This window comes from Pantherophis guttatus, chromosome 1 (assembly GCF_059756535.1).
Source record: "Pantherophis guttatus breed Tessera chromosome 1, ASM5975653v1, whole genome shotgun sequence".
Classification (NCBI taxonomy): Eukaryota; Metazoa; Chordata; class Lepidosauria; order Squamata; family Colubridae; genus Pantherophis; species Pantherophis guttatus.
Window position 1 is genome coordinate 236,924,080 of NC_142063.1, and position 16,222 is coordinate 236,940,301.

At 37.4% G+C, this 16,222-nt stretch overlaps 1 protein-coding gene across 2 annotated transcripts in view; it reads right to left on the bottom strand.

The window, feature by feature from the left end:
* Positions 1 to 16,222, bottom strand: part of BACH2 (BACH transcriptional regulator 2) — a 184,872-nt gene that overhangs the window by 27,698 nt on the left and 140,952 nt on the right. For both annotated transcript variants that reach the window (XM_034408987.3, XM_034408988.2), the window contains exon 3: positions 11,426 to 11,680. In XM_034408987.3, the coding sequence (XP_034264878.1) occupies positions 11,426 to 11,668 (243 nt within the window). In that variant the 5' untranslated portion in view covers positions 11,669 to 11,680. The remainder of the gene's footprint in view (positions 1 to 11,425; positions 11,681 to 16,222) is intronic.

Genomic DNA, 16,222 nt, shown 5'->3' on the forward strand with positions numbered 1-16,222 from the left:
CTGTATTTGCTATTTTTTTTTTAAAAAAAGCTAAAGCTGAACTTCAAAATCCGCAATAAGTCATGTGCCCACTGATTTTCATTGTATGTCATACTTATTCAATCTTTGAACAAAACAAAATATACACCTTCAGAGAGTTGAGCTTTATTGCTTTCACTTCAAGTATTGATGGAGGCAAACTGCCATTCTCCAAAGGCAAAGGGGGGAAGGCAAATAAAAGTAAGAATGAGCACCTGTCAAGTTAGTAGCGGGTTAAACAAATGGCGAAGACCTCAGTGAGCAATTGCTGCAGGCGCATGATAGAATTATATTATGTTAAGTCTGTAATATCAGCATCTAGCTGTAGCTAGGAACTACAGTAAACTATGAGTGGCCTCAGGACCCATGCGGCTTCCAGCTCTCTGGAAATATCAAGTATATTTGTTCTTCTGATCACTACTGGTAAAAATAGATGATACTATTCCCCACCACCGAGAGATGAAAAGCATGAAATTTGTCAGGTAAAACCTATAATAATTTAAAATACCTAAAAAAGAATCTCCCTAAATCAATTCCACTTGGCATCATGGCCCTCATATAGGTTCATACAGGTAGGTGTTTGGGAAAACATGTTTTGCGGTATTTACGGTATATTCTACAATCATAGTTTGTATGTTCAGGATTCAAGGCTGGAATTAAAAAGATTTTAAAGAATACAGATGAATGAGACTCAAGAAAATCACTGCCAATCAGAATACATAATGCTCTCCATGGAGAAAGAGAGTAAGGTCCTTAGCCTATTTAGCTCTCTTGTAAAAAATATACATGTATCTGAGACTATGTTGTATGTAGGACTTCCTAATTTATATTTAGCCTTCTGCCTTCCCCTGCTTCACAACATTTCCAGTCTTCCAGTGTATTTGTAATATCTTGAAATTAGAATTCATAGCTGCCCTATGGACAATTACTGTGCTTTAATTCAATTAGCAGCTGAGTTAAAGCAGCTTAAGTTGAGCTGGCAGCTTAAGTGTAGTTTTTCCTATGACTGCATTCTCACATCGACATTTTTACCTAAGAACCACTAATATGCGTTAACAGAAATTGAGCTGTTATTTCTCTTTCTCAAAGATATTATATCTCTGCCCTGGATCTATGTTGTGCTTCCCTATGTATATATCACAAGGGATCTTGCTGAAGCATGGAAAGAAGAGTGGATATGAGTGGGCAGATTAGGCTTGTTAGTACTATTCAGCATCAATATATTATTAATTTTAAGGTTTGCTGCTTTAAGCCAGGGGTGTCAAACTTGCAACCAGCGTCATGCACTGGCCACGCCCACCCCTGGTTTAGTGAAGGGGGGAAAAAGTTGTGATACGTTACGTGACGATGACGTGATGACGCAAATTTGACACCTTTGCTTTAAACGAATAGGAAAAACTGTGGCAAAGAATACAATTTCCAGATTGCCCAGACTGCAGAAATTCACAGAACAGGAAAAACTGAACCTGCTCCTTTGATTGCTGTCCAATGTCTGACACTAAGAAACATACCTTGTAATTTATAATGAAACAAGTCAGTTTGTGGAGAAAATACTTTTTCTATCTCAAATCAATTGCAATTAATTTCACACAATAAATATGAGCCTGATGATGAAAGAGATTAGAGGGAGTGATTGTTGTGATTTAGAGCAGGATGTCAGCAAAGAGTTTGGCAGAATGGCCTCACGTGGCTATTTAAAGATCAAGCTGGAAAAAGATGGGACGTTCCCCATAGCATCGTCAAATGCAAAGTTTAATATTAGTGAATTGCACTCAAACCATTGAGTATGCAGTCTCAAGTAACTTTCTCCAACTTGGGGCCGCTTTAGATGTATGGACTTTATCTCTCAGGATTGTCAGTAATGGCTCTGCTGGATGGCTGAGAAATTCTGTGCTACACTGTGATATTTTTCCAATCTCATGCATGATAGTAAACTTGTACACTATCATAACCTCAAAATTGTGTTATTTTCTAAATCAAACAGTTTTCCCAATAGAAGAATTCTAGCACTATGATTATTATATTGATAAAGCACTATTTTAATATATTTTGTTTTTATATGTTTAATTCGTAGCTTTCAGGAAGCTGAACTTTCTTAAGTTCAGAATGGAACTGTGAAACTCTGCATGGCAATTATGTTTAAAATAATGTTACTTTTGGATGACAGTTCACAGAGAAAATGAAGCTTTAATTGAAAAGGCATATGAAGTCTCAACATCTTTTTTTTCAGCATATCTTAGTGAAAGTTGATTTTCAGCCCCCCCATAAACAAGAGTAAACATAAATTCTGACTGAATAATATACTCCGATTCTTAAGACTTGCTTTAAAAAATGTCAGTCCAAACACTGTTGAAATATAACATACTAATGTTATATTTCTGCATTATTGCAATTAATTCATCCCACTAATTTATAATTAATATTCTAAAAGGGATAATAAAATATATTGACACATTTTACATGTACTTGTTTATTGACTACCTCCTTTAATGACTGTTCAAAATTATAAATGTAAAAAAAAAAGCTTTGTGACAAATTGTTACATTTACCACTCTAGTCACATGGTCATCATTGGGCATACTGCAATGGCTCCATATTTATGGTTGTTCCAAAGTCTCATAGGTACTTGATCACTATTTGTGTGCTTCACAAGCTTTTGACAAGTAGTGTTAAGAAGAATGTGGAAATAAAGTCACACGTTTTGCTTAATGACCAAAGGGGAAGTGAAGTCGTAAGCCTGTCATGGTTATGTGATTTTCAGTTTAGAGATCACAGCACTTAGGGATGCATTTGCCAGTCTCATTTGTGGTCACCTAAACTAGGACTATATGCAGATACAATCCAAGTGCACAATGATGCATGGAACAAAGGCACTGTATGTGACATGATAGGAGTATATTCAATTGGGCATGGTATTGAATGTATGAATACAGGTTTTTTTCTGTCTCTCATAATGTTAGAACTCAGGGACAATCGTTAAACTAAACTTGGAATGGTTCAGGTCTGATTAAACAATAGATAAATTATGGAACTCACTGTAATTAGATGAGATGAATAGCAATTTATACTTTATCAAAAGGCAATTGGAAAACATTAGCCTATGAAAAGCTATTTGTTTTTACTGGTTTTTAAATATCTTTGGGGTCACAAGCAACATATTTTAAATGCCAGCGCTAGGTAACAATGACTTCTAGCACGGTTGTAAATTCCAAAATGGATCTGGTTGATCACTATGGAACAGACATGCTATAGTGCCATGATGGCGAACCTATGGCACGCATGCCAGAGGTGGCACGCAGAGTCCTCTCTGTGGGCACACATGCAGAGGCCAGCTTCTCTTCCGGGTTCTGTTGCGCGCACCAGAACTCAGAAGAGCAGCTGGCCACTGCGTGCATGCGCACTGGCCAGGTGCTCTCTTCTGGGTTCCAGCACACACACGCTTCAGTTTCAGCACTCAGTGCTGAAAAGGTTAGCCATCACTGCTACAGTGCATACACTGTTGATCTGATCCAACAGACATTCATGTTTATAATTCTATTTATGCAGCAGGTTTATATAAAGATATTGATGTTTTCATTTTTTATTTTTCCCTAAAGATACTCAGCACAAAAGTTTAATTTTTTTACCTCAGATGCATTCTAATTCAATTAGCATTTTTGAAGAATTTATTTATTAATGTCCCACGGTGATGATGCATCACTATCTGCTCAACCTCACAACAGATATCTGTAGGTAGGATGTTTTGTCCCAATTTTTCTTACTTTACATGTCATTTTGCCTCTTGCTTCTTCCTAAAGTTTAAAATATCCAACTCATTCAACTTTCCCACAGAGCAGGTGATTATCCAGGTCTCTCATCATCTGTGTCATGGACTGCTGGGTAATTTTGAGCTGCTTGATGTCCTTCTCAAATTGCAGCAACCATAACTGGATATAGTACTCTAGGCAAGGTCTGACTAAGGGAGATTCAAGGGGAATTATCACCATCTTTAGGTACTATAAAGATATGACCTTGCTTGCATTGGGGAAAGAAGGAATAAATGCCTTAGCTTTCCAAGTGTCATTCTCATATTGAAGAGATAACTCACTCAACTGGAATGCTGCTTTGATTGACAAAGGCTCTTCAAGCTATAATGGTGGAAAATCAACGTACTTAATTTTATGAAGAGCTTTCGTGGATAAAGTTTTTAATTGCAGACAGTTTCGAAATGCAAAAACATAGTGGTTAGTGCTTATTGTAAATAACACTACAATTGCATGGGGATTATTACTTCTCATTATCTCTGTGTGTCTGTTGACACACTCTAAAGCTACATTAGCAGATGTTTATTAAACCACCTAGAACTTTTTTTTCTCATTCAAGCCAGGTGTCATTCATCCTGTATTAATGTGATTGAGTTTCCTTCCTAAAAGTACTTCCCTCTGATAGGATTTATCTTATTTAATTTGGGCATTTCTCCACATTGTCAAGTTTATTTGGAATCTGGCTTTTATTAGGCACGGGCACTTCCACCGCACACTGTTTGCACGCCTCAATCTCTCACAATATAGTCAGAAAGTGATTTGTTATCATCTTCACTTTTGTAGAACTGAAAGCACTAGAGCAAAGAATACCAAAAGCCAATTAAGGTTTCCTCTATCTGCCTAGCAGGGAGAGCACAAAGGATGCTATTTAATCAGTTTTCCTGCTCCAAATGACTGCAGATCCTACAGTAATAAAAATTCTCTCAACCTCCAACTCAATACAAAAAGAAAGTAAATTTTATTTTATAGTGCTTTATCTATAGAATGTGTTTGGCACACATTTAATGCATTTATCTGGGTACTTGCAAAACAAAACAAAACAAAAACCCCTGATTGAGCACCAGGAGGGAAGCAAAACTGCTGGTATGCAATTATTTCACCATTACAGCTTGCAAGAAATTTTAAATTCAGGAGGAGGAATTATAGTGACATGCCAGCAGTTTTGTAACCAGATGCTTCTCCCAATACATATAATCCTGATTATGTATTGTGCAATGATTGAAGCAGGCTAGGGAATAGATATATAGTAAACAATGCTTATAAACTGGCACAAGGAACAGTGAAGTCCTGTATCAGGAGAGGGAGAAATAATAGCGGTTTTCTTGAGTCTAGGAGCAAAATAGACTTTAGAAAACTTTACATTTTACAGAAAACAGCATCTTTGTTTTGATTTGAAACAAATCAGCAGAGCACCCCACCCCCAAAAAACTTGAGCTCCAAAACTCAGCTGATAGTTTGCTTTTATATACAGCAAGTTGAGAATTGGTATAAACTCTTAAGCAGAGATGAATAATCTCATCTAGTAAGGAATGGTCACAGCTTTTTTATAGCTTACTTCAGACATGTTTGGACTATTATCCTTATTGTTCTGGAAGACAGCTACAAAACACGGCTCTTTGGGAGAGCATATGGAGACAGACCATCATAATATCCTGAATATCCTGGTTGTAATTAGCTGTTACTTAATTATTAGGAAGTTGTATATTACTCAGAGTCAGGGGTCTTACAGAGGCCCCCATATTGGAGAGAACTCAAAATAATTTGTTAAGGAGGATGCTGGGGGTAAACAATTCCACTCCGGTGGCAGCCATCACAGCTGAATTGGGACATTTTTCACTGCACACCTACACAATTACTAGGGCGGTAGCCTACTGGCTAAAAATGACTCAGATGGAAGCCAGAAGACTTCCCAAAATCTGCCTAGAGGAACAGCAGATTTCAAATCCTCAAAGGTATTCCTGGCTAACTCGGCTGTCAGAAATATTGAATCGATATGGCGTAGGGTTCCCGTTGTGTGACACACTGAAGCAAGTTAAACAACAGATTAAAGATATACATGGGCAAATGGACATGGCAACTCTTTCAACTAATCACTCCCTTAAGCTTCAGACAGCAGTTAAAACAACTTTTACCCTGGAAAAATATTTACATCTAGAAATGCCATCAGAGGAGAGAGAGCTATTTGTCAAGTTTAGATTTGAACTTTTAAATACCAACGTCAAATTTGGCCGTTACCAGAAAATCCCGTATGACGAAAGAACATGTATATGTGGGGCAAACGTCGTGGAGGATATGGCGCATATAATATTTGAATGTAGGTTGTATGAGGAAGTAAGAAAACAATATCTGTCCCCAATTATAGATAAATTTCCCCACTGGAACGTAAGGCATAAATTATCATTTCTATTGAAGGCAGACTCTCCTCCCCTGGTAAGGGCTATTACTCGCTATCTTAAAAGGATGACAGCAATATGAGCCAGTTATATCGAAAATAATTTCATTGATTGTAAGAAAGATGAGCTGAGTTAGAGAGGAGCTATCTTATTTGGGTTATCTAGTTTTGGAAATCTAGTTATTGAACTTCGATATTCTTAAATTTTAAATGTCATATATCATATATTTTAGACTGTTATTTCTGTAACTGTCTGTTTTATCTTTTTCTTTCTTTTTTTTTTTTTTGAAAAGGCCTTCGGGCTATTCAATAAAAAAAAAGAACTACTCAGAGTCAGTTGACTGGAGCAGCATATAAATCTAAATATATATAAATACAGGTAGTCCTCGACTTAAGAGCACAACTGAACCTAACATTTCTGTTGCTAAATGAATTTTGCCTCATTTTACCACCTTTCTTGCTACAGTTGTTAAGTTAAGTTAGTAACACAGTTGTTAAGTGAATCTGGTTGACTTTGCTTGTCAGAAGGACACCAAAAGTGGCTACATGACCCTGGGACTCTGCAACCATCATAAATAGGATTCTGATCAGGGGTGGGTTCTAATGTTTTTTACTACCAGTTCTGTGGGCGTGGCTTATTTTGTGGGCATGGCTTGATGATCATGTGACAATTCTTTAGGATTTAGCAGAGGTACTGGTCTACCAGGCTTTTAACTGCTTGCAGAGCTGTACCGGTCTACCCATTTATTTTTGGAGGCACCGGTCTACCACCACACTGCCTTTTAACACTGATCAGCTGTAGGGCAGCCCTTTGAAGCCCTATGGCAAGAGTTTAAACAGTTTTTTTCCTTTTAGCCGATCAGCTGGGACTCAGGAGGCAGCAATAGATTGGGGGTGGGACAGAATAGAAGATAAGAATAACGCGGAGGGGGGATGGGAGGGCCCAGCTCCAAAACAAAGAGAACCGGTTCGGTGACATTCATATCGTCACTGCTACTGGCTCAGCCAAACCGGGCCGACCCCACCACTGATTCTGATCATGTGACCATGGGGATACTGAAACAGCTGCAAGTATGAAAAATGGCCATAAGTCACTTTTTCAGTGCTGTTGAACTTCAAACAGCCAGTAAATGAACTGTTGTAAATCGAGGATTACTTGTACGTGTGCATAAAAAAGTCCCTAAAACTTTAGGAGTATCCCTTCAATTCCTCTACCTAAGCTTTTTGTAAAAAATGCTAGACAACAATGAAAACCAAGCCAAAACCCTGACCCACCTGTCACTTGGGCTAAAAATTAGTTAGTTCTTAATAGCAGCATTGACACTTAACAGCAGTATTAATTCATCAACAAGATCAAGCTTTATTATGTGATCACCTATTTGGCTTGCTTATTGTCCTACATCTGCCTTAAATGCAATCTGGACCTTCTCCCCCAACACCCGGTCAATCTTACCATCTATGGCTCTAATCTGCATTCTTTTGCAATAAAAGTCAACATGGGAGGTAAGTATACAATAGTGTTTTGTCTTGACACACAGGCAAATTGGGAGAGAAAAGGATTGCCAAGCAGCTGGTCTTTTGGGTTGCCAGATTGCAGGCAGGGGTGTGAGATGGGTGTAACTTTTGAAATAAACATGAGGAAGAGTTTCCTAGCATGTGGTAGGCTACAATATAAAGCATGAAGAAGAGCCGTGGTGGCGCAATGGTTAAAATTCAGTATTGCAGGCTAATTCTGCCGACTGCCAGGAGTTCGATTCTGACTGGCTTGAGGCTGATTCATCCTTCCATCCTTCCAATGGATGGATGGTACAATGAGGGCCCAGATTGTTGGGGGCAATATGCTGACTCTGTAAACTGCTTGCCTTAGAGAGAGCTGTAAAGCACTATGAAGTGGTATAGAAGTCTAAATGCTATTGCTATTTTATATAAACAAATTGTGAAATCTTGGGATGACTTATGTCATTTTGCTCTTAGGCAGTGATGCTTTCTTTCCCAAATTCTCATAGAGCAACTGCTTCATCATTCCCTTGTAGAACTGTGCTTGGTAACCATAGCCCTCTGATTAATTAGCAGGTCATATCTTCTTCACCTTCTGAAGGAAAGAATTCCTGCCTTCTTTCAGCCTGAGAGCAGTTCATTTCTGCTCCTTTGCTAATGAACCACTTTTATGTGGACAGTGGTTTATTAGCTTGTACCTGAATGACCCAAGACTATTACTTGCAATGGAGCTAATTCCTTTTGTCTGACTCTGTCAAGAGCAGGGGAAAATGAACCTAGTGTTATCTCCTTCCACTCAGCTTTCAACTCACTATGACTAATGCAGCTTTGCTTTAATTGGCAAAGGGAAGACAATCCAATGACTCAGACACCACTATAAACAGTACTGTCTATTTCTAAAGTAAAAGTACCATGGCACCACAAATGACTCAATCATTTCCTAAGAATTATTACTTATAGTGATGAAGCCGTATTAATTAGATAATGGCTGGCTGCCAACTAATATTGGCATGACCTACTATATCCTTGGCTCACAGCCATGCATGTCTTTCTATCACATTTTTTTCCTCTCTGGTAATCTAGATGGGAAGTGGGAAATATTCCCAATTGCTACTTTAATTCTTATCATGAATGAAAAGATTAATTAGAATGTCTTGTCAAAAGGAATGGGTTCCACATGTAAATAAAGAAAAATGAAAAGGAACAGAGATCAAATGAAGACTATAATTTTAATCTTCTTAGAAAATGACTGATTTGAATTTAACAGGGCTCAATTTCAGCACGCATTTAGAAAAGGATTCCTCCTTTTCCATGTGCACAAGGGTGTTGTAAAATCATGAATCCACTTTTTTAAGGAGAAGGAAGTAGACCAAGATACATACCATGTATTTTTAAAATACAAGATTAGGGTTTTATAAGAGACTTAGATTTCAATCCTATCCAGCATGTAACTCCCATAGAATTAAATAGAATAACTGCGTTTTATATGCCTAATTGGGTCCGCATCCAACTAGCAAGACTAGCATAAAATATTAATTTATTGCATGTCCTTAAGGATTAATGTATTTAATATTTCTTATCACTTTTGTATTACAATAATCTTATGACCTTCGGTTTTATTCTGCAGCTAAGACAATAAATCTTGTCAAGAAATGGAAAGGAGTTAAATGTGACTGAGATCACCTTTATCAACTTGAAGGAGACACAACTTTGCTAGTAGTGATACTTCTGATGAGTACTTTGTGATTTGTTTAAGGTGACAATTCATATCTGAACTGGGATATGAAAAGGCTGGGATATGAAAAAACTCACTAATCCAATTTCATTGACTAAGTTTAAAAGGAGCTTTGGTCAAAATATTTTGAAGTCACAAAAAAATTAAAAGAGCTTCCTATCCATAATCATCATAAAAGGCCAAGCAACAGAGGAATTATTAGCTGAATAACAAAAACGAATAAACAGAGATCAATCTTTAAAAAACTACTGTAAAAAGACCAATACAATCTACACGTGGTCCAGCCTCATTCAATGGAAGCCTTGCTGAGTGCCTTTTCTAGGTCTTCTACAGAGAAATGCCTACTGATAGCAAGTATACAGTGTTTACAACCTTCTTATTCCAAGTCATATTGCCAAATCCAGAAGATGTCATTATGGAAACTGGATTGAGGATCTTTCACCTGTTTTTTTGGTATGACGTAACATGTTCAACTTTGATTCTAGCATTAGAGAGGATCGTTCTGACTTTGGGCAACAGATTGGACAAGAAGTGATGGTCTTTTTGACCCTTAACATAATATTATATGCAATAATAGCTATTGCAGGTAGAGAACTAAGTTAGAGGCAGGATGCACAACTAGAAAAACTAAAAAACACTATGGCAAATGCATGAATGAGAGTAGAAAGGAGTTATGGTAGGAGAATCTTCAGATGGTTTGGGTGGGAAGAAATCCTGGTGTATTTCCAGATCTTTGGTATCAATTGACTATACTGACACACATTGCATAATATATTTTTCCACATAAAATAAATTCTTGGATAAAAATGAACAAATGCATAATATTAAATTTACATAATTTACATATATGGTTACACCCTATTAAGATTGCAACTTTAGAAATCAGATGCAATGTATTTCATGTCATAAAAATATTTTTAATTAATTGGGAGTTTGATAACATGCTGATCTTTAGTGTGCCTGGCCTATTTAATTATTGAATCTGTCAACACATGAAGCCTATTGGGAGGAATATAAAAGATACCTTACATTATGTACTTTTCAAGCAAAGAAGCTTAAGCAAGCATTCTTTCAAATATTTTCAAGTATTATGCAATTACATACAGCCAAGCAAAAGTGTCCCAGTGATCCTCTCTTAACCTGACCAATCTGGGCTTGCAAACTCTTTTCCTTGACAGAGTACTGAACTTGGAAAAAGAATTTGCTGAGTGCACTGTTCTCTTTGATGTTTTGTATTAAATGTTTTCCCTTTCCCCTAATTCCTCTTGTCCAATCTGGGAAGTTATTTTTCAAGGCAGAATTTACAAAGCACTGAATAAATTACACCTGCACAATAGTCAATTTCAACCCCAAATCTTAGCAAGCCACTTCTTTCCTTTAGCAATGCACCCAGGTACAAAAACATCCCAAGGGATCCCAGCACTTTGGTAGGGTAAAAATGGAGGCTCTTTTGTGTGTTCAAAGTCTCACGGAGGTCTTTCAAAGGAAAACTGAACTAGTGAAGCAGAATTAATCATCCTGCTTCTGGTTTAGCTTTGAGATGCTTTCTTCCCTAAAACGCACAGCAATTTGGCTTAGGGTGGTCATGTTTTTACATGTTCTTTTTAAAGCACTGGACGAAAGATTCACTCCGTCCATTGTGCTGCTTGGACCTCTTCCTGCTTTCCCTCTTCCTTCCTTCTCGTTTGATGTTTCCTTGCTCCTGGCAGGCTGTTTCCTTTTGCTTTTACTCTCTAACCCTGGAGACCCGAGGGTGCTTGTTTCAGCATTGCATCCCACTCTCCTTCTCAGGATTAACAAACCCTCCAGCAGAGTCTGATTTCAGCAACATGCAGAGCTTTGGGAATTATATTTAAAAACCTTCAGGTTTATCTGATTCCTAAGCAGTTGGGCACAAAAGAGAGCAGCTTGTTTTCTCTCCTAGCTACCCAGTTTGAAAGGCTGTTTTTCAAGTGACTGATGAACAATGGCATACTATACCTCTTCTGGCAGGCTGACAACCAGGTCATTTTCTGTCTGCCCGACTAACACCTGCAAGAAGTATTCGCTGCATGCAGCCAGCACAGCCCGGTGGGCTCGGAATTCTTTGCCCTCCACAATCAAAGTCACGTCACAGAGAATATCCTGCTTCCGTTGGTCATTGAGGCATAGGAGGATATTGGTACAATGGACTGTTGACTCATACACATACATGGGGGATTCAGTCTTCTCATCCACAGACATTCCGTTCACACCCTAAAATAGAAGCAACAAACAATAAGGGAGAGATAGAGGGCCAAAGTGAGTTATTACAGTGCTTGCAAAAAAAAAAAAAAAAAAAAATCAAAAGGAAGATTACATCATGATTTCTGCACCCTGCATAGTTGAGCCAGCTCTCTGCAGAACTGCTGATCAGCATTTTAATTCTTAGCTGCAACAAAGAATTCAAGAAATCTCTCTCTCTCTCTAGAAAGACAATTGCATTATAGGCTTTTTACTCAACCCACTTAGTTGGTTTTTTTTTCTTCTCCACAGCGCTGAATGAGAGGGATGGATTTTAAGAAATGTTGAAGGCTATTATTAAACACCGTTTTAATAGTATAAGCTGCCTGGAGAAAAAAGAGGATAGGATAAAATCTTTGTAAAACAAGAGTTTTCAACCTATCGTTTTTTGGTATTTTAGAATTACCAGTGCTTAGTGGCATTACAGGAAACTGTGGTTGAAATTTTCAACATTACTGTAGGTCTCCAATTTCAAGGGCAAGTTGGTTGTGGATTTTTGCATTCAAAACACAGATTCCACCCCTTAAAAATGACACATGAGCCGCTCACATCTTATTATACTGATTCAGATAGAGAAGCCAACAGAATTATGATATAACTATGCTTAAAACCCTAAAATACAGCTTGCAAAGATTATCTCAGTTATCTTATATAAAATCTGAAAAGTAGAGCTGCAATTACTCAGTGGGGCTACTGGAGGAGGCCTGAGGGTTAGTGGTTTGTGTAACTACATCTTGAGAGTTTGTAGGAGATGAAAGTTGAATTGGGAACTTCCTGGCCCAGACCAAATGCATTTAGGCATTGCACTGAAACACATACTTACATGGAAATAAGCATCCCTGGAATTCTATGATATTTAGGCTGAAGTAGACCTGAAATGTACTGCTAAATGCAGAACTTTAATAGAAATAAATACAGGTAGTCCTTGACTTATGACCACAATTGAGCCCCAGAATTTATGTTGCTAAGTAAGAATTTTGTTAAGTGAGTTTTGCCCCATTTTACAACTTTTCTTGCAACGTTTGTTAAGTGAATCACTGCAGTTGTTAAATTAGTAACACGGTTGTTAAGTGAATCTGGCTTGCCCATTGACTTTACTTATTGGGAGGTCGCAAAAGAGAATCGCAGGACTCTAGGACATAAATATGAGCCAGCCGTCAAGCATCCAAATGTAAATCACGTGACCATGGGGATGCTGCAATGGTCATAATTGTGAAAAATGGTCATAAATCACTTTCTTCAGTGCCAATGAATGGTCACTAAATGAACTGTTGTAAGTCGAGGACTACCTGTACTTCAATAGAAATAAATGCCAGTCACTGGATATAAACTTATAAGCAAGTCTGTGATACTGACAAAAGAACAAAATAATAGGAGACAGATCTTAAGAAGGAGGCAAGACTGTAGCGTGGCAAATATATATAACATTTAAAAGCTTTACAAAAGAAATATAGCATAAGAATTATTCAAGTACATGTATTAGGAAACATCTAATGTAGTAATATGCTGCTTTTAAAAAACGGGCATTTTTTAAACAGGCATCTCCCCATATTCAGGGGAGTGAATAAATGTGTATTGCAATGCCATGATACAATCTCCACCCTTTTAATACTTGCTTTGTGACACTGCATGCACACACACAAGAACTAGAGCTTTTATCACATCATTTCGTACAATGAAATCTCAGTTTGCTGGGGACACTTGTAAAGCGCAATTGTGTTCTTTATTGTTTCACTGTACTTTGTCTATATAAAATAATATAAAAAGGCTAGATAATTTTCCTCAAAGAAACATTAGGCAGATAAAACATTAGGCAGAACAGATCATGAATTATTTGGAAACTTTCTTTATGAAACTGAAACCAACTAGGTCAAAGATATTAGCCTAATTGAAACTTAGGGAAACTACCATTTGCTTAAATTTAAAAAAATTATGAATTGGACATGGCCTGGAAAAATCAGGCTTATTTGTTTTACTCTTATAGCTCTATTGTCTTATTTTATAATAGTATTAAAATAGATCCTATTTTTTAAAAATGGAGTAAGACTATTTAAAACTATTGCATCATCCTTGTGACTGTTTTCTTTTCTGCACCCTGGCAAAATGATTGATACAGGGAAGCTTCCCTATTTGCAAGACGACTACCATAAAAGGCATAATCAGTTACAAATACTGCCTTAACAAAATGCAACTGACACTTCTTCTAATTGTCTTTCTTCTTTCAAAAAATTCCAAACACCCTGCTTAGCTTTGTCTTTTTCCCAGGAAATTGGAAAGTATCAACCTGAAGCCATTCATCATTTTTATTTCCAAAGAAATTATTTAGAGCCAAGCCCGTTCATGGAAATAAAGGTAATGCTGGAAGGCTAGCAACATAGGAAGAGGAGGAGGAGAAGGCTTCGATAAAGCTGTGTAGGGAATGCTTTTCAAATTTGCAGATATTAAACTGGATGGGGTAGCAAACAGAAAACAGAAAATAACATTCAAAACTACCTTATTAGGTTAGAAAAATGCACTGAAAGTATTTGAATGAAATTTAGTTAAGTCAGACAGACACTTGCGAAACGAAAGACAAATGTCTGTAACAGGAATTTGGCTTGGTAATAGCAACATCTTCTACTTGTAGCAATAGCACTTAGACTCATATACCGCTTCACAGTGCTTTTACAGCCCTCTCTAAGTGGTTTACCGAGTCAGCATATTGCCCCCCAACAATCTGGGTCTTTATTTTACCAACCTTGGAAGGATGCAAGGCTGAGCCAACCTTGAGCCTGGTGAGATTCGAACTGCCAAATTGTAGGCAGCCGGCAGTCAGCAAAATTAGCTTGCAGTACTGCATTCTAACCACTACACCACCTTGGTAGTTGATTGCAAATTAAATATGAAACAATCAAGTGATAATTTTAGGTCTCAATCAATAGAGGTGTAATTTCAAAATCTGAAAAAAAATATAGTTCCACTTTATTCTAGTTTGGTCAAAGTCCATGCTGAGAATTGCATTTAGCAATTGGCATGGTTTCAGAGAAAGTAATAGGAGATTTAGGGTCTAGAACCTGGGTGCTATGAAGATGGAGTGGGATTTTAGCCTTGAGAAAATACTACCGATGGTGGATATGACAGCACTCTGCAAACATTTGAAATGAGCTCATTCTCTTTAAGTTCTCTTTGTTCTTAAGATAGGAAGGTAGAAGAACGGATTTTAGAAGATAGGATAAAGAAGAATGAATTTTAGAAAATAGGATAAGCATGTTAGCTCCCAAAAATAAGAGGATATGAGAATGAATCTGTTTAAAAGAAAGTATACCCAAGAGGAGAATAGGTTGCCATTCCTGCACTGGTAAAATGGTTGGATTAAATAGCTTAAATGACTTCTTCCATCCCACTGATTCTATGATACCAACAGGAAGACAACTTAAATGCAGCATTTGGATTTATTCATGCTTTTCAAGCCATGTAAAATTAGCTATGTAACTAAAATGTGTAACTGAAAAAAAGGCAATAAAAGTTATTACATATTGACAGGATAAAGACCAAAAAGGAAGACACTCTAAAAAAAAAAGCATTAATAAGATGTGACATCATTCTATAACTAACAGACTGGAAACTAAGTTAATGAAAAGTTTTTTCTTCTTTGAAAGTAAATACTACTAAACTATAAGGGTTAAAATCAAGGACTCAGAATATGTAATCACAGCAGCAAAGATTTCTATTCTTCAAGTCATTTTCTAATCCCATATCCAATTTCACCTCTTGCTAAGAAGTGTTATTGTGGCTGTTTCCAAAACATCCAGACGATTCAAACTGGGAATGGTTCAGAGTGACAGTGAAGGCTTCCAGAAAGCAGCACACATTGAACAAAAGACACTCCACATTTCCGGCTGTCACCAAGACTGAAATGCTGATATCAGGCAACATCATAGTGAGGCTGCCCTAAGAACTTTTAAATTCAACCAGAAAAGAGAAATCTACCATTCTCTGTGTTAATGACAGCGGGTTCTGGGTAGGTGAGGGGAAACAGCAACTACATATAAATGTTTGATTAGTAATGCAAGTCAAAATCCATGAATAAAAGGAATTGTGGGAAATTAAAACGCAGCCTCCCTTCCCGTGGGAAGGCATGAGCAAAGGAATATGCTGAAACATTGACAAGTTGACTGAGAAGGTCAAGTGTTAATATTGCCTGCACCAGAGCACCTATCAGAATGTATTAGCTAGCAGGGCCTTTGGTTTGAAGTCCCAGCAGATATCAGCACCAGAATGACTTTGGCTATATCAAAAAAGCTCTTCAGGGTTGGATTTGGTTAGCACTTGGATGGAGGAACCCAGCAAACCCTAGATTGTCACAAAATATCCCAGAAGGAAGCTGTGGTAAATTACTTCTGTACCTTCCACAAAACTAGCCACAGATGTCCAGGTAGTTTATTTATTAATTGAATTTGTATACCGCCCTTCTCCCAAAAGGGACTCAGGAATATTTTGAGAGACTCATTCACTTCACTTACACATCTGGCACAG